This window comes from Ambystoma mexicanum, chromosome 9 (assembly GCF_040938575.1).
Source record: "Ambystoma mexicanum isolate Mex_15411 chromosome 9, UKY_AmexF1_1, whole genome shotgun sequence".
NCBI lineage: Eukaryota > Metazoa > Chordata > Amphibia > Caudata > Ambystomatidae > Ambystoma > Ambystoma mexicanum.
Genome location: NC_090931.1, coordinates 780,496,670 through 780,524,489, shown reverse-complemented (window position 1 = coordinate 780,524,489; position 27,820 = coordinate 780,496,670). Strand labels below are relative to the sequence as shown.

At 48.4% G+C, this 27,820-nt stretch overlaps 1 protein-coding gene across 2 annotated transcripts in view; it reads left to right on the top strand.

The window, feature by feature from the left end:
- DNAH7 (dynein axonemal heavy chain 7) overlaps window positions 1–27,820 on the top strand; it is a 1,167,586-nt gene that overhangs the window by 417,897 nt on the left and 721,869 nt on the right. For both annotated transcript variants that reach the window (XM_069615701.1, XM_069615700.1), the window contains 3 exons: window positions 1,350–1,518; window positions 3,524–3,626; window positions 3,723–3,850. In XM_069615701.1, coding sequence (XP_069471802.1) covers window positions 1,350–1,518; window positions 3,524–3,626; window positions 3,723–3,850 — 400 coding nt within the window. The remainder of the gene's footprint in view (window positions 1–1,349; window positions 1,519–3,523; window positions 3,627–3,722; window positions 3,851–27,820) is intronic.

Here is a 27,820-nt window from a genome sequence, read left to right as displayed (position 1 = left end):
TATTCCTAATACATACAAGATTTCAAATGGATCAGCGGTTCATCAAATACCAAAGTACTTATGTGCTCATCCATGTTTTGCTTGCACACTTAATGGATTAACATAGTGGGTCTCTAGTAATGATTTTCATGTGTGGTTTACTTGGTTATGGTTCGAATGAGCAGGTGATGATGTGCAGTATATACCACGAATGTGTTACGTTTTACAACTTTGAAAGTTTTACATTATTAAAATAATACATGGCACTTGATGAGTTTTGGCACATACCAACGGTGGTGTTGGAGACATGCGTGTGTCCCACGCCCAGATGGAATGGGAAGCTCTACTCCCCCTTCCCAGGACAGTCTGTGCGTGCAGCTCTCCCAGGACAGTGTTTTTCTCCTCACAATTGTCATTCTGTGTGCGTTTCATTGCGCCCACTGTGCCCCTCCAGTTGTGATGGTCTGTGTGTTTGCTACCTCACTCTCTCACCAAGTCTGCATCTAATTCCCACAAATCGTTCCAGATTGTGAGTCACATATACCCTTTTTGTTCAACAAGCGTTTTTACCAGACGAATCCTACCAGATGTATTTCCTCCTTCAGCCGCTCCCTGATTCCACCCCCCAACAGCCTGTATTCAGGCATCGTGTTCCCCTCTGGCATGTCCAATTTGGCTGCAATCCCTATCTGTGGTTCTTCATGCATTCTTCTTTTGTCCTCAGTTTGGTGGGATTCTCAGCTCACCAAGCCCCACATATAGACGCTCTCATCTCTCTCCTTCCTTACTTCCCAATTCATACTCTGGCAGTGCCGCAGGGCAGGCGGGATCTACTGTGGATGTTGTGGTGTGATCAGATTTCGCCTTCACCCCTACATTTCTCTTGTTGCTTACAATAAATGCATTCTTCTAAGTGATGCATTGCAAGGAGTTGCCAGGCGCCACTACCTGGGGTCTGAATCCCAGAGATTTTCACTGGCACAATTTGGAGTAGCCTGCGAGCAGCTTTGATATGCGCCTGCTCCCTTATTCCTGATTCTAAAACTGGCCATTCCTGCGGCGTCTTGGAGAAGCTCACCTGCACACCTTCATATGTGTTAAGGTGCTAATAGCACACACACATAATATCAACTCATTGATACAAATACATGTCAATCAGGGATATTATGTGGAATTGAGACGAGCTGCATCCCTCTCAGATCATAGGTTCAGTTCTACGGTGTAGGGGTAATGGTCACATCTGCTCATCTTTTTTTTTCCTTGTACCCATCTCACCATGTCAATAACCAGAATTGATATGAAAAAGGCTTTTTCTTATGTGTTTGCGGATCTATCCAGAATACTTTCATGTGATGTTCTTATATTTGCAGAACTTTGTTTGGTGCCCTTAACCTGCATCTTGGTGGAGCGCCCGAAGGCCCAGCGGGCACAGGAAAGACTGAAACCACTAAAGACTTGGCAAAGGCAGTAGCAAAGCAGTGCGTGGTGTTCAATTGCTCCGATGGATTGGATTACATCGCTTTAGGAAAATTCTTTAAGGTTTGTGGAGGAAAGCATAACTCAACCATTGAGAATGTAGATACTGCTTTTATAATTGCTGGTGTTATCCGGTGCATGTGCATTTATCCATTAGGGAGTAATTGATAGTCAACCCATGTCAGGAGGCCGAGGTTGTTGAATACTGGCCTCTACAATTCCCAGGAATTTTAAAAATTGTATCTCGCGAGTTCTTAGAATCTACATTTTTGCAGCTGTCAATGTTTACTAGATACATCTTCCCTGGACCTCACCAGTTATTTTCTGGTGGCTCATTTTTAATGATGGCTTATCACGTTTGTTTGATGAGGGTAGGTTTTTGTCTTTCCGCTTACCTTTTTTGGGGCTTGTTATTTTGACTTGGGTACATTTGTTGGCCTTACCTACATTTGTAAGTGGGCCTTTTCACATTTGTTGAACAAGCTCGCACACTGTACTTCCTGCCACTTGTCATAGTCATCTAAAACAGTTTTTCAAGTGTTTCTCTTTTCTCACACCTGCGGTTGACATAGAAAATGTTATCATTCGGGAATTGCCATTGAAAGAAGTTGATGAGATGTGCCTCTGTGGTGCACCTGCTCATGCCTTGAATCCTGCTAATAGTAGTGCTCTTACCCAACGAATGCCACCCACAGGGTTCTAATATAATCAGGTGATCACTGATACCTGAACCTAAGTTCCATGGACATGTGATCCTCCACAACAATTGACCAAATTGGAGCACTAATGGATTTGGTTTCAATTCTTTCACTTTCTATCACACTCTCATTTGAACCTCATTGCTCTCTTCTTTTTTTCCTCAACACCTATCACCCTCCCTCCTTTCTTCCTCTCCTCATCGTCACTCCTCATTGTTTTCATGAATTGCACGCTTGTTTGCAACTATTACGCTTGTAAATGATGCTTTGCATTTCCTGCCTTTAATTCTCCCCTTGTAAATATTCTGTAAAACACTGATATTATTTGGAGTTAGAGGCTTGCATTTGGGATAATGTGCATACCCACAATGCTTCACTCATGTGGCTCTAAACTGCAAGTGCACTTCCAGTGGTGGTTACTGGGTGGCAGACCATACACTCGAGACTATATTGCACTGATGATCCCTAAGAGGGGTACGACCGGTATGCAGTTGTCTGCGGTCTTGAGAAGTCTCTGTCTTGGATGGGAAGCTTTTTTATAAAATAGCACTGTTCCAGTTAGACACAGAAAAGTTTCTGTAGTTAGAGACTTGCATTTGGGCTAATTTGCATACCCACAATACAATGTTCGCGTGGCTCTAAACTGGGGGCAAACTTGCAGCGATGGCTACAGGGTGGCAGCTGTGGCATGTGTGACGTGGCTCAAATGGACTATAATGCTTAAATATTTGATGTAAATTTAAGAGGATAGAAAAAGTCCAGGCTTAATTCTGAAGGGTCTGCGACTAAAGAGAAAGTGCTTGTTTATGGTAGCAACATAAGTGAACATTATAACAAAGAGCCCAATATTTGAACCGTCTTTTCACAGTCCCGGCTCCACATTGGGCCATTTCCCCTATCATGCACTACATTTAGTCATAACACAATGCATACAAGCTATTCCGTGAGCTGGCAAGACACTTGGAATACTTCTCATGTTCTTGAAGATTTGTGAAATAGTTTGTAAGCCAAAGTATAGCATGGTTCAGAAACCCTGTATATCCTAATAAGGAGAATAACCTTTTCTTTCTGTGTGGTGCAATACAGTATATGTTTCCATTCTTAGTTTATTTATTGCATTGTTCTTATAAATGACACAGCTGCCAGATGGCCGATTTAGGGCTCTGAATATCATCAAGGCAGTGGATGTTGGATTTCATAAAATTGCCCTGGGATAAACAGATAATTAGAGTAGGGGTAGTAAGTCAAATCAGTATGTCGAACAGATTAGAAAGGGTTTCAATTGCTTTAACTTTCTGATGATATCTTTGATGATTCAAGGTGTTGTCTAAGCAATTATGTCACAGATCTTTTCCAATTGACTTTTACAGGGATTACTTTCCTGTGGAGCCTGGGCCTGCTTTGATGAATTTAACAGAATTGACCTGGAAGTACTTTCGGTAGTGGCTCAACAAATTCTCACTATCCAGAGAGGTAAATTTGTTGGGTGACCTCATTTCTACATCTAACCGTACCTATATGCTGTTATTAGGACCTCTCTAAAATAATGATTTTGAAATGTATTTCTAGGGATCACTTCAGGAGCTACTTTACTGATGTTTGAAGGAACTGAACTTAAACTGAATCCCACATGTGCTGTCTTTATAACAATGAACCCAGGTTACGCTGGACGCTCAGAACTTCCCGACAATCTCAAGGTAACATTCAAGTTTATCATAGTTACGGTCGCTATTTTTCAAATTAGTTTCATCCAACGCGCCCAAAGTATTGATAAGTTAGCTTTTGTGTGTACATGTTTCCATGCTAGTCGAAATATAAATAGATGACCTCTGCACGTTGCTTGTTTACGATGCAGACCAGTGGTATGTAATATGGCTCTTAACTCACCTGTTTGGTTTTTTTTTTTTTTTTTTAAACTTGTTTTTATTGTTGACTAGACAACACAACTTAGGAGACAGGGCCTAGGCCGGCCACATGGCAGCTAATACATCAAGAGTAAATATACATAAATACGTATCCACAACAACATACGACTGTTCAAATATTTGGGGCAGTGAAGCATGAGCTCATAGATTCAACTAGATATCGGCATATGGGGCAATCAATCGTACAGTTGAACATAATATACACTTCATTATGTATTTTTAGGAGAGACACCAGCTGTGCATGACGGTGAGGGCAAGGAGGCCATGTAAACCCGGAAGCTTTGCCAGACATCTATTGGCCGACAGTGCGGATGTTGCATTGCACTCCAGGTTTCCTCCGTGTCGTGAGCCCATGTAACTGATCTAAGCCATTGTGAGTATATAGGTGGTCTGGCACGAAGCCAGCATAACAGAATGCAGCGGACCGCCAGCAGCATACAGAGACCCGCAAGTCTCCTGGCTTTCCGGCCCAGCCGGGGGAATTCGTGGAAGAGACAGTGTAGCGGGGTGGGGGCAATGGGGATACCCAGGATGTCTGATAGTGTGGAGCAAATCTCGATCCAGAATTGCGATAGGAGTGGGCAGTGCCATAGCATATGGATGTAGGTTGCTTGTTCCATGCCGCATCTGGGGCAGCTGGAGGGGGAGTCCGGGAACATGCGGTGCAGTCTCTTGGGTGTGTGATGATATCTATGGAGAATCTTAAACTGTATAAGCTTAAATTTTGAGTTATAGGAGACATCTTGAGTGCGAGCACACATTCGAGACCACCTCTCGTCGTTGAGCTCCACCTCAAGGTCGACCTCCCAGCTATGCTTCAGCTTAGTGAAGGCCGGGACAGCTCTAGATTGCACCAGTGTGTATAGTCTCGACACTTTACCCTTAAAGGATAGGTATGAGCAGAGTTCCGCAACTATGGAGTCATCAGGCGGTATTGTGGGGAACTCAGGGTATCTGAGTTTGAGATTCCTGCGAAGGGAAGAGAATTGTAGCCAAGCAGTGGGGCGGCGCTTAAGGGATGGGGGGAGATCCGCCCACTCTAAGAAGTTACCCTGTTCGTAAATATTGCGGAGCGACTGGAAGCCGGCTTCAGCCCAACGGGTTGCAGTTGGAGGCGGGACGGGTAATACATCAGGGAGAAAGTTCCAAAGCGGTAGGTCTCCATGGAATGGCCGAGGTGTGGTAACAAGGGCCCAAAGTTTGGTGAGCGCTAAGGAGGTGCAAGTCACTGGGTCCGCCGAGTCAGGGTCAGCTGGAGTAGGTTTAAGAATGAGGGAACCTAGCACTCGGTCAGCAGCAGACAGCCTCTCGAGCCGAACATGTGGGGGGGGATCGATGGTATTAAACCAATGGGAAGCGAATTGCGATTGAGCCACCACCCAATACCTCAAGAAATCCGGTGCGCCAAACCCCCCAAATTCTTTCGGGGTGGTGAGCGTAGAAAGTTTAAGCCTGACCGCACCTGAGTGCCAAAGGGATGTATTTGTAATGTCCCGTAGTGCCTTAAAAAATGCATCGCCCGGCCATACAGGTAGATTGGTGAAACGGTATAAAAGTTGGGGTAATACCACCATTTTAAGGATGCTGATCCTACCTGCCAAGGAAATGGGGAGCTTGTTCCAATTAGACGTCTTACCAGATAGGGCCGTTAGATAGTTCGAGTAGTTGTCCTCGCGGAGCTTTGTTATAGAACGAGATACCTCCACCCCCAAGTATGTGAAACTAGATTGAGACCAGGAGAAGCCCAACATATCCGGGGGAGGATACGTACTCTCAGTAAGCGGGAACAACGTGGACTTGGAGCAATTCACTTTTAATCCTGATATGTCTCCAAATCTAGTGACGTCGGCGAGGATAGGAGCAAGGTTAATGTCAGGTGAACGAATAAACAGCAGGGCATCGTCTGCGTACAGAGAGATTATGTCAGCCTGACCGGCTGTGCGCAATCCCCTGTGGGCATGTGCCTGGCGCATCAGGTCAGCAAATGGTTCAATGGCTACGGCAAATATTAGTGGGGAAAAAGGACATCCCTGGCGTGTGCCTCTGGCTATTAGGAAAGGAGCGGAGCATCTGTCCTCAGTGCGGACTCTAGCTGAAGGGGAGGTATAAAGCAGCTTAACCCAGGTTTGGAAATTGTGGCCAAACTTACACTTCACAAGGACCCGCCACAAGTATTTCCAGGACACCGAGTCGAAGGCCTTCTGCATGTCCAGTGTGGCCGCTACCGCCTGCGTGGTGGGGCCAACCCTACTAATCACATTAAAGAGTCTTCTTAAATTTAAGGATGTGGACCTTCCAGGGACAAACCCTGCCTGGTCAGGATGAATAATGTGGGGCAGAATAGGGGCTAAACGGTTGGCTAGTAGTTTAGCGTAGATTTTTACATCACTGTTAATCAGCGAAAGGGGGCGGTATGAGCCACACTGGGAGGGGGGCTTGCCCGGTTTGGGGAGAACCATTATCGCTGCCTCTCGAAGAGAGGGGGGGAGTATACCCTTTTCGCAAGATTCCTCCCATAGACCCAACAAGTGCGGGACCAGCAGTGTCTTGTATTGTTTATACAATTCAATGGGTAGTCCATCCGGGCCAGGAGCCTTGCCAGATGCCAGTGATTCGATGGCTTCGGCGATCTCCTCAGACGTTATCGGACTCTCCAGGGAAGCACCAGCCTCGGCAGACAAAACGGAGAGAGGGATAGAGTCCAGAAAGGAATCTATTTCGGAAATAGGGGGGTCATTGGTCCCGGAGTATAAGGATGTATAAAATGCAAGAAATTCGGAGTTGATGTCCTGTGGGGACTGAGCCATGGAGCCGTCCGATCTTGTTATAGGCGGAATATTGGGGGGTCCGAGTTCACGACGGAGCATCCTGGCCAGCATACGGCCAGGGCGTTCACCTTCGCCATATTTCCTCGCCAAGCCAGGAGACTCCAGGAATTTGACCTCACGCTCTGCCAGGGCACGAAAGTTATCTAATTCCGACCCCAGGGCCGAAAGAGTGCTTGGGGATTGGTTAAGAGCGTATTGAGCCTCAAGGCCGACGAGGGTAGATTCACTGACGGAAATATCTGCGCGGATCCTTTTGAGAATGCCGCCTCCCTTGGAGATAGCCACCCCTCTCGTGTATGCCTTGAATGATTCCCAGAGGATGGAGTAAGATGTCACCGAACCAGTGTTGAGTTCAAAGAACTCTTCAATGGCCACTTCGAGTTCTGCCGTAAAGGCCTGGTCAAGGAGCGTACGTGAGCTTAACCTCCACAGCCTAGGTCTGTTGGCGTCAGGGCCCCATTCTAGCGAGATGACGATAGGCGAGTGGTCAGATAGTGTTCTGGGAAGGATACCCTGGTGAGACACAGACCTGACTAAGCTATCAGTGATGAGCCATCTATCTATTCTGGAGTGGGAGTCGTGGACTGTGGAATAATATGAGTATTCACGGACATCAGGGTTTGCCAACCGCCAGGGGTCAGCCAGTGACAGATGTGGAAGAGCAGTGAGTATGGTGTGGGCCGCTCTGGAGAGTTGGCGGGGCCGTGTGCCCGATCTGTCTAGGGTTACATCGAGTATAGTATTAAAATCTCCTCCCCACATGATCGGGATCAGGGGGAATCCCTCCAAGAGCGAGACCAGGTGTAAATAAAAGTCTGGATCATCAACATTGGGACCGTAGATGTTTAGGATGGCCACCTCCTGACACTGTAGTGTACCAACAAGCAGGACATATCTGCCAAGGGGGTCTATACGTGAGTGATTGCACACAAATTTCAAACTTCTGTGTATTAGAGTGAGTGTGCCGCGGCTCTGGGTAGAATAGTTAGTATAATATCTTTGGGAACCCCATTGTTTTGCGAACCGATCACATTGCTCGGAGCGGGCATGGGTTTCTTGTAAGCAGAGAATTTTGACCCCGTGGCGTTCTGCATATAATTGTATCTGGCGCATTTTTTTATGATTGCCCAAACCTCGAACGTTCCAGCTCATGAACGTCAGGGCTTTATTCGCCATTTAGTTGGGGATATTGATGCAGTAGCTGTAGTATATTGGACAAAAAGAAGAAACTCTATGGACCCCGATGTGGAGGGATCTCCAGTCGTGGGTGTGTGATGTAGTGCTGTGTAGCATGTGGTGCCCCTAGTGGTTGCCGAGTCATTTTCAACATTAACTACCCCTCCCCCCATTCCCCCCACCCACCTCCCTCCCAAAACTCGAGGGAAGAAACCCAAACCCATTAACAACAATAGGAACATAATACTAGGCATCTGCGCCTGGGGGGCTGCAAGTCAGCCTAGCGATGTCATGCTGAAACCGGGGAGAGTTTAAGAATGTTATACAGTGCAATAGTAGTAAGTAACAGAGCATAGTGGTAGTGCGTCGGAGCCATATTGGTATAGAATATCAGGATCGGAGCGGGCCAAGATCTAAGGTGATGTATAAGCAGGCAAATCAATCAACACATCAATGTAAATGTAACGGACAAGGGGGCCCCGGCAGCCAGACCGAATCGAGCCGAAAATGTCTCACGCCCAAAGAGGGGCCTGGGCTCGAGCAGACAGGGTCCGGCTGCATGAGGTCGACTGTGCCACAGCCTGCGCGCCAGGGCCCCACAGAGACCAAGTCGCACCAGCTTAATGAAGTCTTTTATAAGCAACTGATGAACCCCCGAGGGGGGGTACCAGAGACAGCGAGATTGAAAAAAGAAGCAAGGGGGAACCGGTGATCCAAAGTCTGCTGAAGTCTCAAATGTCATAGGGGACCCGGCGGTGGTGGGACCTTTACCGCCAACATCCCGTGCTGGGGGGCCATCACAAGGCATCCCATACTATGAGTGCGGAAACAGACATCAGCCGGGAAAGTGTTCGTCAATGAATTTCGACGCCTCCTCTGGGATGGTGAAGAAGAAGGTCTGATTCAAGTGTTCAATCCTTAATTTCGCCGGGAAAAGCATAGAGTATTTAACCCCCAGGTCGCGGAGTCTCTTTTTGACAGCAAGAAAGGTTCTGCGCTCCTGTTGAACCGTGACCGAGAAGTTGGGGTACAGATGTATTCTTGCCGAGTCGAAGCGCAGCTCACCCTTGGCTCTGGCTGCACGAAGCAATGCGTCCCGATCCCGAAAATTTAGGATCCTGGCGATGATAGGTCGGGGAGGCGCTCCCGGCTTAGGCTTAGCAGTGAGAGATCGATGTGCCCTTTCGACCGCAAAGTGTGAGGAGAGTTGCGGGGCATCAAGTGCAGTTAAAAGGATACGCTCAACATAGTCCTCCATGGGCTCTTTGACACTATCCTCCGGAACGCCAATGATTCGCAGGTTGTTACGCCTGGAGCGAGACTCCAGGTCATCATTCTTCCTCTCCACCGCTGAGACACGATTAGTGAGTGTAGATACTGCAGCTCGCAGCGACAGCAGATCATCCTCCGCGGCACCCACCCTGGTCTCAACCTCGGTGACCCGGCCGTCCGTTCTTTCTATATGAGCTTTAATGGACGATATGGTTCCACTCATGTCGTCCAATTTGGTGTGCAGTGCGGTAAATCCCTCCTTCATGTATTCAAGCATCCTCTGTGAGTCCTCCGATGAAGAGGGTGTCAAGACCGTGGGTGTCTCCTCGGGCGGGTCGGGGGGTGCCTTGGACGGAGTTTTTGCGAACATGTTGAGCGAACTTTGTTTCTTGCCAGCTCCAGCCCCTTTGGTCATGTTGGTGACGGTCCCGCGTGTGTCACCGCCAGGGGAGCGCACGTCCGCCCTCGCGAGGACAGGGGAGGCCTCTGTGTAGAAAGGATATACAGCAGGGCTGTAGTATATGAGCAGGGACCACCACCACCAGACTTTAGCTACAGGCGGAGAGCGATTGCTAGTATGGTGATGTCGAACCCGTCAGGGCCCGCATGAGCAATGACACTGCATACAACAGCCCCAGGCGTCCGCGCCCACAAGACCAGTGCCAGTCCCCGGGGTAGCTGAATCGATGCAACTGGGAGGGGAGCTCAGGGGCAAGGGGCCGTCCGCGCCCAGCCGGCAACGCGGGGCCAAGGGAGAGGGGGGGGACGTCAAGCAAGAGCCCACCGCTCCCCGCGAAAAAGGAGGCGCTGCATACAAGAAGATTCCCAAGTTCCAAGGTGTGGTGCAAGTCAGGGTAGAGCAGTCTGATCACCACAGGTTTAGTCCCTAAGTCTTTGGCCAAGGCAGGTGCCCCCGGGGGGGGATGAACTTGCTTAGACTTGTCCCCCTCTAGTTCATGGGTGCATTTGGCACCTTGTGTAGCTCCAAGTGTTGAAATCCAAGCCAAAAAAAAAAAAAAAAACTAAAATTCAAGGCCACCCGGGCCGCCGTTGGGAGAGGTCAGGCTATGTCTCCTCACCCCGCCGCCGGGCACCACCAGAGTCAGAGGAACAAATCGGGGGGGACCCGGGCGGGCCAGATCCACGGGGCCGCAGCAGCTCAAGGATGGGCAAACAGGGCGCGGGTCAGCGGGCCCCACGGATCCGGGCGATGAGCGGTCCGGCGCCCCGCGTCCTCAGCCGGCGCGGAAGGGCAGACCCGGGGTATCAGGCACCCGCCAGCCGTCCGCAGCCCAGAGCCTCCCCCTGCATCCCCCTACCTGGTCCCCGAAGCGGCCTCACCAGCGCCAGGAGGGGGGGCAGCGGAGGAAGGGAACCAACGCAGCCGCGGGGCCGGGACCGCAGCGACGGCCAGATCTCCCCCGGAGCTGCTATCTGAGGCGCCGCCGCCTCACGGCGTTCCGAAGTCCCGCAGGTCGCTGGCGTGATGAAAGCCGCAGGGCAAAGCGCCGGAGAAGGCCCAGAGGCACCGTCCTCAGCCGCATAGGGCCCCTCTTCAGAGGAGGATCGGCGGAGGCCCAGCGCCCCTCCCCCCGCCGAGGCCCGCCGCGCCGCGCCCAAAAGTTGCGTGGGCGGGTCGAGGGCTACGGAGCCCCGGGCCGGGGATGCTGAGCGCCGCCGACCGGCCTCACCGCTGGGCGCCGCGTCAGGGTAATCCGGCGACGCCGGGGGACCAGACTCAAACCGGGGGTTGCAGAAGGCTTCCCACGTCCACACTGCAAGCGGGAGTTCTCACAAGAGCACTGGGCGGGTAGTAGGCGAAATGTTCAGCTCTCCCGGCTCAGAGCTCTGACATCAGGCGGCCATCTTCGTTCGGCGCAACAGCGCCCCCCCCACCTGTTTGGTTTTAAATTTTGGTAAAACTGTTCTACGGTTTGCCAACAGATTTCAGGGCAAATATCGTTTAAAAAAAAGATATTGTGCAACTTTCGTTCTTGCCTTCAATGTTTAGGGATCTCGTTACTTTTCATCTTCCATCATATTCTGCTGGTGTTCATTTGCTTCAGGAATACATTAAGCACTGGACAGGGTCAGTTAACCTTTTCTGTCTTCCTGCGAAATTGCCATTTTCCCCCTCATCTCAACCTCATGGTCGAGGTGGAAGGGTTGCACCAAATTGCACATTCTGGATGTATGTCTCAACACAGAACACACATTTTAGGAACAATTGAAAATGAGGGTTTGTGGGCTGTGGCCCAAGTAAATGCACTTTCTCGTTAGCCAGTGCTCTATTCCTCCACCAACAAGCAGGCTCCCTGTTTTCGATTATTCTCCCATAAGACACAGCAGTTGGCAATGACTCCATCAGACTGTGAGACCCCATTAAACAATAGCCACCCCCATTAGTCAATAGTTTGTTCTTTCTGTGCAAAGCCCCATCAGCCAATAGCCCACTCAGAGCCCCTTGTCCAATATCTTTCACTGGCGGAACTCCCAAAATCCAATAATTTGCACAAATGTCTCTTCCACATCATGCCTCCCCCATCACAAAGTGGTCCATCATCAGCTGATGTGTCACCTATCCAACCCCCATCTACCAGTCATCCCAACTTCACCTCCACTACTAGTCACTTGTACTAGAGCTTTTACAAGATATAATGATTGTGCAGCAGGGTTATTGGCTGCACCTCACTACCTCATTGAAAATTGTTACAGAGATAACAAGGCACAGGAGTTAAAAGGTCACAGAGGAGAAGATGTGGCCATTTTCTCTTGTCCATTGGGTTGCAGTAGGGTATACTGTTTGGTGTGAGGGATAACCAGTGCCTCACAAGCCCTTAAACATAGAGCTATTTTGAGGTCCACTTTGGTAGGGCCCCCTCAAGAGGGAACTCTAGGTTCCCTTTTGCTTTGCTTATTAGTTTAGGCTATGCATGAACATATCTAATTATAATCTAAATATGTGGTGGTACCTTAAAGTTATTTCAAGTAACCTCCACAGTGCCTACCGAATACAATTTCGAAGGGATTGTGTCCTCCAACGTATTCCTTATCTTAGATATCTCTTTCCAGCTTTGCTGGCCTCGGAAATGTTTTCTCTCTAGAGGGCGCTGCGCGTCGACATCTGCCGAGTCGATGTCCCTCGACAGCCGCCGTATCGACGTCATCCTGCCTATAAAGGCTGTGCGCAGCGTCCGTTGCTCAGTTCCGTTTTTCCGCGCTTACTCAGTGCCTTGGAATATCGTTGCTCAGTTTCGTAGAGAATTATTCCATTTTCCTCGAGATATTCGATCCATACTCGATGGCTTCCTCGTCTGAACCGACGACCCCTCGGTCCGCTTTAAAAAATGCCAAGACTGTGGAAAAAAGATGTTGCTGACGGACCCTCACAGGGTCTGTCTGTGGTGTTTGGGAGCTGAACACCATTGTTCGGAGTGCGAGGACTGTATGTCCATGACAGCTAAGGCACTGAAGGAGCGTAGGGGGAAGCTGGAAAAAGGTAAGACTTCTAAAGCTTCTTCTTCCTCGACGAAGTCGAGACATTCGTCTCCTCGTCACCATTCACGCTCCAGGTCTCGAAGCGGGTCCCATCACTCCTCAAGATCGAAGCACTCGAAAAGGAAACGCTGAAGATCCCCTTCTTCATCCTCCTCTTCCTCTGTTTCACCTGAGAGAATCCCTTGCCCCACGAAACATAGTTCCCGGGCTGAATGGGAGGAATTCTGAAAAAATATGATGAGCGTCTTCGAGAAAGCGGCCTCGACCCCCTCGAAGACTGCCGAGAGCGATGCTCTGGTCGAAAGATCCGAAGGTCCAAAACGCTGCGAGTCGCAGCACCCGACGAAGGAAGCTTCTCGAGCACGTCACAAACCCTCGAGTAAAGCAAAGACCTCGAATCCTTCTTCGAAGGTTCCGTCGACGCCGTCGACGAGGGTTCCGTCGACGCCGAGGTCGGTGTCTTCGACGCCGTTGTCAAAGGGATCTTCGACACACGGGTCTGTCGACTCGACGCCATCCTCAACACCGGCATCGACGCCAAGGAAAGTCACGGTTGCGGCGCACCCAGTGGCTATTCCCTGGTCTTCAATGACGATGTTGTCGAGATTGTCAACATCCTGAAGCAGAATTCCGATTCTATCGAGGACCTTGAGGCCTCCACCTTTGTTTTCGACGCCACGTTCGAAGCCTTCGACATCAGCGTCGACAACATCGACGTTTTCGAGGCGGATTACAACAAGTTTGGTACCCTCTGCCTTGGAGATGGGTTTCACACCCTTTGTGAGTTCAGACCAATTGAGAACAATGTCCTCAATTATGGAAGAGGGAGAACTGTCTGACCAAGAAGAGACATTTGAGTTGCAGGTATCTGCAACCCCAGTTCAAGAGGAGTTATCCTCAGAGGAACACAGTTTAAAGGAACTCCATGATTCCTTACATGAGGCAAGTGGTTTAGACACTTCCCCAGAGGTGGAGTTCGCTAGGCCAGACCCGGGGGAGCATGCTGAAACCCCTTATAGAGCCTTAATGGCCAGGATCACAGAATTTATGGGGTGGTCAACACCTTCACAGGCTTTCCAACAGGATGACCTCACGGATATTCTTGATAAAGGTCCACAGGAGGATCCTGTAGTACCTTTTCATAAAGCTCTTCAAAGAAAAATCATGACGAACTGGGAAACCCCAGATGTAGTCCCGGCAGTAAATAAAAAACAGTCTACTAAATACAGGGTATCTTCTGCAGACCCAGAGTTTTTGTCCAAACACCCATCCCCAGAAAGTCTGGTGATACAGGCAGCATCTTCTACTGACATCAAGACTGCTTACCCTATCGTCCCACAGGACAGGGACGATAACAAATACGATGCTATGGCTAAGAAAGTCTTTTCAGCATGTAGCATGGCGTTAAAATCTATTAATGCTACTTGCACCCTTGCTAGATTCAGCCATACACTTTGGGAGTGTGCTTCTACAGCGGCTGACTGCATCCCGGAGGGAGAAGAAAGGGAGGCGTTCCTAAATATCATAAAGGACGGTAAAGACGCTATGTGCGAATCCCTCCAGACGGGCATTGATTCGGCTGACAGTATCAGCAGAGCAATGGCGGCAAGTACAACAACCAGGAGATTTGCTTGGTTGAGAAAGTCTGGTTTTGCCCCAGATGTGCAAGCCAGTCTCTTGAACATGCCATTTGATGGCTCTTCTTTGTTTGGGAAAAAGGCGGATGACAGTTTAGAAAAACTGCAAACATCAAAGGCAGCAGCAAAATCCCTAGGCGCTGCAATCCGTCAGACACCTTTTCGTCCCACAGGAACCTCTGCAAGAGGCAAGTCCTTTCGCTTCTACTCCGCATTCGGAAGAGGTAGAGGACGACCGGCTCAAAGGGGACAAAGAAGAACTACCCGAGGTGGACGGGGTAGATATTCAAAAGCCGCAGCAACAGCAGGTGCCTCTTTACCATCGGCATCTGCATCAGCCGCCCCAAAACCACTCTGAGGACTTCCCTCACAAGACACCTGTAGGAGGCAGGTTAACTCAACATCTGGCGGAATGGCAGGCTATCACGTCAGATGCTTGGGCATTGGAGACAGTTGCACAAGGTTACTGCCTGCCTCTCCTACGCATACCTCAGAGTCATCCACCGAGGATCAGCTCTCAAAAAGCTCCAGATCCGCTCCTCTTGCAGGAAATTTTAGAACTGCTAGAGAAAGGTGCCAAAGAACCGGTACCTGTAGCGGAGAGGAACAAGGGCTGGTACTCCCCTTACTTTCTCATACCAAAGAAAGACGGAGGACTGAGACCCATCTTGGACTTGCGAGAATTGAACACATTCCTCAGGAAAGACAAATTCAAGATGGTAACTCTTTCTCAGATCCTTCAGGCCCCTCAGTTCCTGGACTGGTTGGTATCTCTGGACCTTCAGGACGCTTATTTCCATGTGCCAATCCATCTCAAACACAGGAAATACCTGAGGTTCGCAATTGGCAACCCTCATTATCAATTTCGAGTGCTGCCATTTGGGCTGACCTCCGCCCCAAGGGTCTTCACCAAGTTAATGTCGGTAGTGGCTGCAAGTCTAAGGAGGGAAGGGATTCACGTCTACCCCTACCTGGACGATTGGTTGATCAGAGCTGTATCTTCGGAACAAGCTCAGATCCAGCTAGATCATGTTTGCCACTCCCTTCACAGACTGGGCTTCTCCCTCAATTTAAAGAAGTCACAAATGATACCTTCGCAGAGACTCCAGTTCATCGGAGCGATCCTGGACACTTCCCTGGGAAAAGCCTCGCCACCAGAGGTGAGGGCTCAAGATATTCTACAGATGGTCACCAAGTTTCAAAATGCCCAACGTCTCCCAGCCTTCGACGTTTTGAGGTTGCTAGGCCTCATGGCATCCTGCATTTTCCTAGTGCCAGAGGCTCGCCTGAGAATGAGATCTCTCCAGTGGGCACTGAGAACTCAGTGGTCACAATTCTCAGGGAGAATGACAGATCTCCTTCAGGTTCCCGACAGGGTGGCTCGAGACCTTCAGTGGTGGGCCTGTCAGGAGAACATTCTGAAAGGAGAGCAGTTTTGGCAACCCTGGCCGGAGATAACAGTAGTCACGGATGCCTCACTCACAGGGTGGGGAGCCCACGCCAACAACTTGACCATCAGCGGTCGTTGGTCTCCATCGGAGTCCAGACTACATATCAACCTGTTAGAGCTGAGGGCCATCAGACTTGCGCCGAAGGCTTTTCTGCCTTCTGTACAAGGAAAGAATGTCCTGATAATGACGGACAACACAGTGGCCATGCATTACCTCAACAAAAGAGGGGGCGTAGGATCACTACCTCTGTGCAGAGAGGCGATGCAGCTCTGGTTTTGGGCAATCCAAGAAGGAATCTCTCTATCGGCAGTTCACCTAGCCGGAGAGAAGAACTTGACAGCGGACGCTCTGAGCAGGCAGAGCACAGTCTCCCACGAGTGGGAACTAGCTCAGGAACTCCTTCAAGAGATCTTCGCCCTTTGGGGAACCCCTCAGGTGGATCTGTTCGCCACCAGTGTCAACAGGAAGTGCGATCTGTTCTGTTCAAGGGAATTTCCCTCGAGAGGAGCTCTGGGAGACGCGCTCATAGTGGACTGGGAGTTTCCACTCCTGTACGCGTTTCCACCGGTCCCTGTCATTCCTCAAATGATCAGGAGGTTGAGAAGATTCTGGAAAACCATGATCCTAATTGCCCCGGATTGGGCCAGGAGAACGTGGTACCCGGACCTTCTAGACTTGTCCATCTGCCCTCCAATTCGACTTCCACTCAGAGAGAATCTGCTCTCACAGAAGGGAGGTCAGGTTCTCCATCCAGACATCAAAACCCTCAACCTTCACGCTTGGCTTCTGAAAGGCTGAGGTACAACGATTGGGACCTCCCTGATGACGTTATGGAGGTGTTGCTTTCGGCAAGAAGGCCAGCAACAAAATCTTTATACCGCTGCCGTTGGAACAGATTTTGCAGCTGGTGTAGGGAAAAGAATATCGATCCCTTTTCATGTGGTACACCAATGGTTTTGTCCTTCCTACTTTATTTAGCTAATTCAGGCCTTCAAGTTGGCACCATCAAGGGCTATCTCGCAGCGCTATCCATCTTTAAGCGCACTGCGGAAGAACCATCCTATTTCAAGTTACCCTTGGTAATACAGTTTCTAAAGGAGTTAACTAACGTTTATCCCCCAAGACCATTCCAGGTTCCCCTATGGGATTTAAATTTAGTCCTAACTTTCCTGATGGGCACACCTTTCGAACCACTCCACTCTTGTTCGTTAAGATTTCTTACCCTTAAGACTGTTTTATTAGTAGCACTTACATCTGCTAGAAGGGTGAGCGAGTTACAAGCTCTTTCCTGTAAACCCCCTCATACAATCTTTCACAAAGACAAAGTTGTTCTGCAAGTGAAGCCTAATTTCCTCCCAAAGGTGGTTTCTGAATTTCATATCACACAGAAGATTACCCTTCCATCTTTCTATCCTCCTCCCCATCCGGGGAAAGAGGAAGAGAGGTTACACAGGCTGGACCCAAGAAGGGCTTTAAGTTTTTACATTACTAGACTGGCTAGGATAAGACAAGCAGATCAGCTGTTTGCAGGCTACGCAGGTCACAAGCTGGGGCTACCGATAACTAAGCAGACCATATCCAGATGGATCATTTTAGCCATTTTGGAACGTTATAAACTGGCAGGAAAAGAGCCCCCTCAAAATCTTAGGGCTCATTCGACCAGAGGTATCGCAGCTTCATCAGCCCTCAAAAGAGGAGTGCCGGTTAGAGATATATGTGCGGCTGCCACATGGTCATCCCTCCATACCTTTACACGGTTTTACAACTTGGATTCCTCCTCCAGTCAGGAAACTAGGTTTGGAAGGGCAGTATTGCACTCTATTCATCAATAAGAGGAAGCATGAAGTCAGTACTCCCACCTCCAATAACAGAATACTGCTATGGGAGCCTATCTAAGATAAGGAATATGTCGGAGGACACAATCCCTTCGAAGAACAAGTTACTTCTTACCTTGTAACATTCTTTCGATGGGATGTTCCTCCGACGTATTCCTTATCGACCCTCCCATCCATCCCCGCAGTACTACTTCCCTTGTTGTTGCAGCTTACGCTCCTTCAGGGTGATTAGTCTAGTTCAGAAAGAATTATTGTGGGCTACAAAACGGAACTGAGCAACGGACGCTGCGCGCAGCCTTTATAGGCAGGATGACGTCGACGTCGATACGGCGGCTGTCGAGGGACATCGACTCGGCGGACGTCGACGCGCAGCGCCCTCTAGAGAGAAAACATTTCCGTGGCCAGCAAAGCTGGAAAGAGATATCTAAGATAAGGAATACCTCGGAGGTACATCCCATCGAAAGAACGTTACAAGGTAAGAAGTAACTTGTTCTTTGTTTAAGAAGATGTAAAAGGCCTGCACCTTGCAAGGTAACAGCTGGAACATTGTTTAGCTTTTTCTTAGACTCAGCTCATACTGCTATGCCACACAGAGTATATCTAAGAATACGAGAGTTAAAGCTACAGTGCATGACCTTTAACCAGAGATATTATAAAGCTGCTGCATATATAAAGAAAAGGTCAGCTCACATCTCCACTGTAGCTGGGTAGGGATTTGTCCAAAGTTGCTACAGAATCAGTGAATGATCTCTTTGTCGCATATGGTCTTCCTGCCACCTTTATTTGTGATTGTCTTAGAATGAAGAGTTACATACCATGAATTACAAATGAGCACAACAATGTACACTAAAGACTGGAGTCCATTTTACTTTACAGCCTATTGAGCACATTGTCAGTAAGTACTGGGGCTATCGCCCGCTTTCTTCAATAAAGACTGACGTAAACATTTTTGCAAAGATCCTGGTGTACAGATTATTCTGAATCATCTCAATCATGGTTCATCCAAATTGGTCAGGATTTACTCCAGGCAGATCAACATTGCTGAATTTGCATCGTCCTTTCAGGATTGTGGCACAACTGGATCCTTCCAATCAGTCATGGTAGTGTTCGTAGACACTGTAAAAGCCAGTGACTCAATCTCTTGCCTTTTCACGATTGCTGTTCTGAAGGGAATGAGGTTCCCGGGATATGGCCATTGTGCCTGTCTCCATTTGCTTGAGTGAGCGTGGTGGGTCATCATGCCTTGTGGTTCTCTCTGGGGCATGGAGCTAGGGAGGGATGCCCACTGTCTCCATTGCTGTTCTCACTGGCAACTGAGCCACTACTGACTCTTATCAGAGAAAAGCATTTGCATTGGGATCTTGTGATGGGTGGCTGCAGAACAATGATATCTCTCCAAGCAGATGACATCCTATTGTATGTTATAAATCCTGCCAATAATCTCCCCTCTTTTAGCCCAGAGGTTGAAAGGTATAGGATTTTCTCTGGACTCCATGTCAACTGGTCTGAATCTGACCTTTTTCCCCTGACAGATTGGCTAATTTCGCTGGACCCGGGAAGCCTGTACCTAACTGAATATTCATACTGTGGCAGATGCATGTAGGCTTCTCGAGCTCAACCACATGCACTACCTTGAGGTCTTGGAGCAGAACATTAAGGAATGGTTAACTTTCCCCTCTCAACGTTTGGCTGGATTTCCCTGATAAAAATGGTTGCGCTTTGTTTTCGAAAATTCCTGTATGGCCTGGGTGCGCGCTAAGTTACGTTCCACCCTAATTTCTTTCTCATGTGACCTGTCTATCCCTAAAATCAGCATAAACACTTTGACTAGGCCCTTCTCATACAGAGGTATAGCTGCCCAAGATATGGAACTATACTCTTTGGCTGCCGGAGTGAAATTTGAAGTATATTGGATTGATGTTGAGGGCTCTTTGCCTCACATTTTAACAGAACAGGCGTTATTATGTCCTTGTTCATCCCTTTACTCCTAATTTCTTGCTCTTTGGCTAAGATTTGTGCATTGTAACCAGTCAAATGCAAGGTCCTTGCTAAGCATAAGATGCTTAAACTCCTGGGGGTGAATAAACTGTTTGCCCCTAACATGACTTTGTGGGATATTGAAACTCTCTCTTCGACCCCTCTATCTGGACATGCTTGGGACTCATTGAATATACACAATCTATGGTGTATGTATGTGGGTGGTGCCTTTGTCACTCTCAATATTATTCACTGTGAAGTTTAGGGGAGGCCAGATGGAGTTGCTCTGATATTTTCATATGTTTATTGCCTTCAATACATTTTGGTCAGGATTTCCCTCTGAGCCTCTGCCCACTCCTATTCTTCAGTTTATACCAGGAGCAGCTGGGTGTAGGCACAGTGTCTCATCAATTTATAAACTGCTGCAAGATAATGTAGCATTTGTGAGCATCAGCGCTAAAGCAAAATGGTAGAGAGACCAGGCACTTGTCTTCACTGATGAGTGAAATGTGTGCCCATTCTAAGAAGGTCTTTATTAATTCATGCCATAGATGGGTGCAGTTTAGGATTCTCAATGGTACATATCATACGCCAGTCCGGGAAAGCAGATTCACTGTGAATTTGAGTGTGACTTACCAGCACTGTGACCATCCACTGGCCATATCTATACATGTGTTTTGGGAATGCCTTCTGGTCCTGGCTTTTTGGGAGCGAGTTATATGAAGGCTGAGGGAGATAACAGAGTCACCTTTACCATTGGAATACTTTCCTGGTGAAATCCAGGAGCATCCTGAAGAGCTTTCCAAATTCCTAGCACAGACATTTCTGCCCGGCAAAGAGGTCTATCCATCTAACCCGCAAAAGGGGAATGGAGGGGCAGGAACACTCCATTGAGGCTTGGTTTAAGGACCTGGGTCATTACGAGTCAGTTGGTACACAGTAAAAGTGGTGGTAACTGGAATTACTGCCACTTTCACCAGACCACCGAATCACAAGTCGTAGCAAATACCATAGTCAGTAATACCGTTGTTGGTAATACAGTCCGTGTGAAATCCGCCGACTGTATTAACGGCGATGGTATTACCAGCTATCGTTCCCTTCATCTGTGCATTGGGTGCACCTGGGTGCCCCTGTGGCCTCATTTCCGTCACCTGTTTACATTCATCTCCTGCTTTCAGGTGGAGGTTTCTGCGCTGTATTTTTGCTGTAGTACCAGTGCTGCAAATACCATATTTATTTATTTAAATATAAATAAATAAATAAATAAATATGCATTTGCAGCACCGGTACTATAGGTGAAATGGTATTACCAGCTAATCACAGGTTGGGAAAATGGCGGTAAAACTGCCTAGATTTCCTGGTAATACAGCAAAACTACAGCGCAGAGACCTCCACCTGAAAGCAGGAGATAAATGTAACCAGGTGATGGAAATGAGGCCACATGGGCACCCAGGTGCACCCAATGCACAGATGAAGGTAACAAAAGGGCACACCTCCCCCAAATTCACATCCCAACATTCACATTCCATACAAATCCATGCTGCCACTGTTCTCTGTGCGCATAGATATGGTGCTGCTCTAGCTCACATTGAGCTGCATGGGCTTGAGGACTAACACAGGGAATATGACGGAGAGGAGGAGGAGGAGGAGCAGAATAATGGCGAGGAGGAGACACGTGCAAGGCGTGTGCCCATACTCCAAGTCAGGGCCTCACCATAGACCCTCACAGACAGCCAGACACTCACCCTGTACCGGCTCAACAGGAAGACAATTGCTGAGCTTCTGACCATGATCCAAGAGGCCATCGGAAGCAGGATCAACAACAGGGCAGCCATACCACCGCTGGTGAAGCTGGCGCCTGTCCTGCACTTCTTGGTGATGTGCACACTGTGGGCACACTGCATGGCATCTCCCAGCCCATATTTTCGAATGTGCTCAGCAGGTGCTGGAAGCACTCCTGCACCATGTGTCACGGCATGTCACCCTACCAACCACCCCAGCACAGGTGAATGCCATGAAGGCACAGTTTTATGCATTGGCACACATGCCCAATGTCATAGTAGCCCTGGACTGTACCCATGTGGAGTTGTTGGCAACCCAGGCATCGGAGGTCGACCGCAATCAGAAGCAGTATCACTCCCTCAGTGTCCAGGCGTGAGAAACCTGGGGGTATCCTCACACCTACTCCCTTAGATCCTTTTCTCAGATGGCCAGGGAAAGGCCATCACTTTTGGACCCTGACCCTGGGGGTGGAGATGCAAGGGAGGATCAGCTGGGTGGAGGGTCCTTGGGGATTGGGGAGAGGATGCCCACAGGTGAGACATGGTATCCTCCTTTTCCTCATAATAATCAACCTCCCCTTGCCTTTATAAGCTGTTGTCAATCATTTCCCCTCATTCCCCAGCGTTCATACCACTATTGTACTGGGATGAGGAAGAGGCAAGTAGGAGTTGCACAGACTAACATGTTATTTCACCCCTCTGGTACTGAGACGAGGAAGAGGTCTGGATACTGTTGTGAGGGTCAAGCATGTCCAGAGAGCCCTACTAACTATGGTCAGGAAATTGGGCTTGAGGAGGCACACTTGCAACCTGTTAAATGGTTGCAGGTGTATAAAAAGGTTGGAGTCCAGCAGAAGAGAGACCAGCAGGAGAGGGACCAGGACGAGCGTTGCGGGCCCGAAGGGAAAGAAACCCTGTGGAGACAGAGGCTGCAGAGGAGGGTCTTCTCGGGAAACCAGGACCCCGGCAAGTTCCCTGGAGAGATGGTGGCGCTGAGGTCCAGGTGGGCCTTGAGAGGGGCACAGTGGTGGGAGCCTCCCAGGTCGGGTGCTCGCAGCAGGAGCTGCGAGGCACAGAAAACATCCGGTTGCTATAAGCTACCGTCAGCGTCTGCAGGAAGCGAGCGGAGCTGCCAGCAACCCACAGAAAGATGATTGGAGTGCAAGCAGGGGTCACGACATGACAGAAAAGGTGTATGCAGAGCAGAAGATGAGGAAAGCCTCCCGGAGGAGCCACCAAGGACCGGTGAGTGAATGCAAGGAAACACTTGAACCAGGGCGCTACTGGGGGCTGTTAGCTGGCAAATGTAATTGCTAAATGAACAAATTGAGATGTGCAAAATATTCTGAACAAAAAAGTGAAGGGTTATGGTGAACAATACGAATACAATGAACTGTGAGCAAATGAATAAGAATTAGGAATGATTGAATACTGAACTAAAAGAGTTTTTGTGAAGCCTATGAAAGCTTTTTATAAGCCTGTGTAAAGAAGACAAGTTTGTGTGAAGTATACGTGCAATATATTGAAAGCAAAGAACAAATCTTATGAAATGCAGTGAAAAGCAAGTATTGAATATTGCTGAAGAGTGTGAAATAAATGTGCTGAAGGAAAGAGAGCACCACAGAGTGAACTATATTGAAGAACACAATGTGGCATAGCCAAAAGGCTGGCAAGGAAAATGCCAAGTGATTGTGGACCAGACCACAGGTGTAAGAACCTGTGTTGGCAAGAAAGCCTAAGGTTACCGGTTGCGTGACCTGTAATGGGTGGATTGTGTGGTCTGACAACTGCACCTAGACTGGGGATACCCTATCGGTGAAAGCCAAAATCTAAGTGTATGAAAGAGATTCTGAAGTGAAGAAGAAAAAAACAATCTGCATAAGCTGTGAAGAAACCAGAAGGAGTGTAAAGTTGACCTGAAACTTGTTTTTGAATATTAAGCGACTGAAACTAACTATAAATCGGAAAGCTGGAATATCTGTCGTCTTGGGGAAGGGAAACCTAATACCTTATGAAATGTGTTGTTGTCTTGAGGAAGGGAACCTCAAGGCCTATTTTTGGAACTGTGTTCTCTTCTTGGGGAAGGGAAGCCTGGAAAATAAGTCCAGAGCTGGAATACGTTCTGAACATTATTTGGAACACTATTTCTTTTGATGCTGACATGCCTACACATTGTCTAGCTTAAGTTGTGAGGGCAAGCATATGCTTTGGACACAGACCTTTAAGTTGAACTCACTGACTCAGACTTTCCTTAATTTAATTAGGTAAGAAATCCCACCTTAGCATAGGGCAAGTTGGACCTTCAACCCTCCTGATATTTAAGTTAATAAAACTACTTGTGTTTGAACTTTGAATCTGGGGTCTGTGTCTTGCTTCATGATGCCTTCACACAGGTCACTTGTGATGCCGTGCCTGCTTCCCAGCTTCCAACCATGCACAGGCTGCCCATGCCAGACTGCAACCCACAGGACTAGGACATGAGTTATGATGCTGCATGACATGGGCAATGGAAATGTTTCAAACAGGTCAGCTACACACATAGGACTTCAGGAACCACAATGCAACATCACACATGGCAAGAGATCTATAGTTGCCAAACTGGGGGTGTCCAAAGTATGTCCAGCGGGTGCCCCCAGAGTCAGGCAAAAAGGACAAAGATGATAATAGGGAACATAATAAAGGACGAAGGTGACTGTAAATTCTATGTAAAAGGAAGGATACAGTAGAATGATAATCATGGATAGCAGATGCACCAACAAATCACAGCATCAATGAATAACCTGGGCACCTTCAGGCAACCCTTGGGCCCCCTAAGGTGGGGAGTGAAACAGTAGGTGGCAGGCCGTTGGAGCATCAGCAGGGGGCCAGTATGTATATACCCCAATACCAGTGCCAAACATTGAATGACATGCTGTTTAACTGCAACTGAGGAACATGACACTGGCAGATGTCATGGCATGCATTCAGCTAACCATGGATGTCAATCCACCATGGAATCATCACAGACAACTTGCACATGTAACCCATACACCCATAAGGACACATGCATGGGAGCAATGCACAGGCCCAAACCACCCACCATGGCATGCTGCCCTGTCAATCACAGACCCTAAAATCAACAAGTGTTCATTGTGAGCTGTGTACAACATGCACCATGACAGACAAAACCTCCCCCTAAGTAGTCAACTCCACATGCAAGGACTGGAATGTGGAATCATGTTCTGTGAAAATGTGTGGCATGCATGCACAGATTGCCTATCAACATGCTGTTACAGGCAAAACAACCACAGATCACTGTGTTTGACACCTATGTCCTTTGCCCTTTCAGGTGACTCTAGATTCTCCTGCTCCTTGGCAGTGAGGTGGTGCTATGAGTGGTGCCTTGGGGGGGCTGGGTTGGGAGCCATCTGTGGGGGTCACAAGGATGGAGGGCACCGATACTTGGACCCGGATGAATTGCAGGGAGAGCTGGATGGCTTGGTTCAGTGACTCGGCACATGATGACTCCATATGTTCCTGCACTCTCTATCCCATTGCGGTCATGGAGGTGGTGGCATGACAGAGTGACCGTGGCATCCTATGGCAACACCCCTGCAGGCAGTCATGCATGGCCTGCATTTCGTGTAGCTGCTGACCCACACATGCTTTTATGGATGCTTGCCACCGCTCTATGGCATCCAGCCTTGCACTTACTGCCAACATGTTGTTCACAGGCAGAGGTGGTGGGCTGTCTGGTGACCCTGGAATGAAACATGATGAGGGATAGGCCATGTCATGCTGCTCCTCCTGATCAGTGGTAACAACATGGGCCCTGACATGATGGACCGGTGGGTGCACTGCATGTGATGGTGATGAGGTAGTGCTTGAACCCTGATGACTGGGAGCCAGTGCTAGGAGGGGGATCAGTGTGAGCCACGACAGGTGCTGGCTGTGGCATGGCCATGGTGGTTTCAGTGACAGACGTACCACTTGCCTGGCTGGTGGAAGAGACACTGTGAACCACTGTGTGGATGGTGACATCATCCATAGTCTCTGGTGTTTCCAAAGCTGTGTTGAGCGTCGGCGGTGGAAGTGGAGGAGGTGGTGGCCTTGTGGTCCTGCTCTGCTGCTTGCTCCCTTTGTCAAAGGGTCTGGCCTGTGCAGGGGTGGAGGCGACTGATGGGCCTGAGGTGGAGGGTCCTGCCTCATCACTGCCCATGGACTGTGTACCTGTTGGGAATAGAATGTCATGCTGTCGGTCATCTTGTAGACTTGTCTGCGGGCTTGCGAGACACTAATGCGACATTGGGTGTGGTCGAGTGATTGTCAGGTCTGGGAGATCTAGCAGGTGGCCTGTGGTGGTTCATAGAGTGAGAGGATGTTTTTCATTAAGGAAAGGTGTCAAGGTTAAGAGGGAACCTTATTTCATGTAGCTCTATATTCACAATGTTGAGTATGACAGGGTTCCCAAACTAAGATGGTGGAGTACAGAGTTAATCTGATTGGTGGAAAGAACAATAGCCTGGAGTGCCTTGTTTGAACTCAGGGTTCTATAAGTGCCTTTCATCCATAGGCATTTTCTGACAGGTTGTGTATTCATGAAGCGCCTGAACTTAGGCCCAATTCAGAACTCAGAGTTTCATCTAAAGAAGTAAGAAGTCAGAAGTCATGAGCAGCTGAGAGGTTCGGTATTTAAGAAGGCCACAGGTGGGAGCGTTACAATTTGAAAGACAATACAAGTTTTAAGAGCAAGCTAGAACTGTTAGCAATCCATGCAGCGGTGCCAAAAGTAAAAGTATTGTGTATGCTCAGTGAAGAGAAAACATGTTGTTACAATCAGCAGTTTCTCCTTTAAAAAAACTGTATATAAGTGTTTAGTTCATATGCAATGCAAGTCAAGAAGCTCAGAGTAAGCGTGCCGCGTTCAGTCATTCTGTGTAATTTCATTGTTGCGCGCAAACACTTTGAGAGAGCTACGCAGATTGGATCTGTGTTGTGGTTTTCCTGTACTCGGGTTAATGCAGTCACATGTTTACAGTAAGAGGATTGAGGGACGCGGCAGATCTCTAAGAAGAAAGAGAGCCAGCGTTGTTCGTGTATAGTGCGCGAGATTGAAGCTGTGTGCGCGGGTATAATCAGGGGCATGTTTACCATAAGGAAGATTACTGAAGGGGCGTGGCGTATCTCCTAGAAGAAATAGAACCAGCAGTGCTTGTGTCACAGTGCGTGAAATTGAAGCTGTGCGCGCGGTTCCTAGCAGCGTTTCCAATCAAGAAGGATTTTTGAGGGACGTGGCGGTGTCTGAGCAAGAAGATCACCAAAGGATTTTTAAATAAATGAGGCGCTCCTTTGTCAGTTTAATTTCTTTAGTCAGTTTCACTCTGCTTACAAAGTGGTTCAAGGAAACAGAAACAGGACTACATTCACCGCAAGGGAAGCACAAAGTTTAAAGACACCTCTTCCTTTCGCAACATTGAAATCTTCAATTTAGTCTGTGCAAAACTATTAACCCATTACACACCTTAATATGTGCAGAGAAAGCAAGTCTAGCAGGGAGCATACAGGAATTGTAAGATTTTTCAGCAATTAAGAGAAAGTCAATTAAAATAGCAAAAAGTTAAAGATTCAGTAAAAAGTCTTACAGTAAATAGTTAGGGAACTATTGTGTGCATACCACTTATCTAAAGAGGTTTAGAAGCGTCAATCATCTAAAGAAGACTGCACAGACTTTTAAAAATCACACCTCTTTGCTAAAGCAGAGGCAGAACAGGTAATAAGATAACTTGTTAGAGAAATAGTTATAATTCACATGTTAAACACAGAATCAAAGTAATCTGCTGTATTTATTCCACTATAGATACCAAAGACAGGCCAGGAGGTCGGGAGTCTTCAGTGTCTGAGTTTATTATTTTATCCACTACGCCTTACCCATCCCTGGGGTTCTCGACTCAGCTGTGAATATAGAGTTGAGCAGGGAACTTCTGGTGAGGGCCTGTGGGATTGGCTTCAGCTCCTGCAGATTTCAGCAAGCCTGTCATGACAGTGATGCACATTTTGCATGATTTGAATGAGTGCTACTACTTCTAAGTGATGGTAGTGCCCGCCGAGGGTGTACACAGTGCATGCATGTGCACACATGGACTTACCTGCATTGCCATGGGACCCTGCTCTGGCCTCGGCACTGCCAATCCCCTGCATGTGGAGGATGGAGCTGGCTATCTCCTCCCAAGCCATGAGTTTCAGGGCTTCCACCATGCCACCTCCTGTGGCAGAACTCTGCCTCATGTGTCGGGCTACGAGTGCCCACT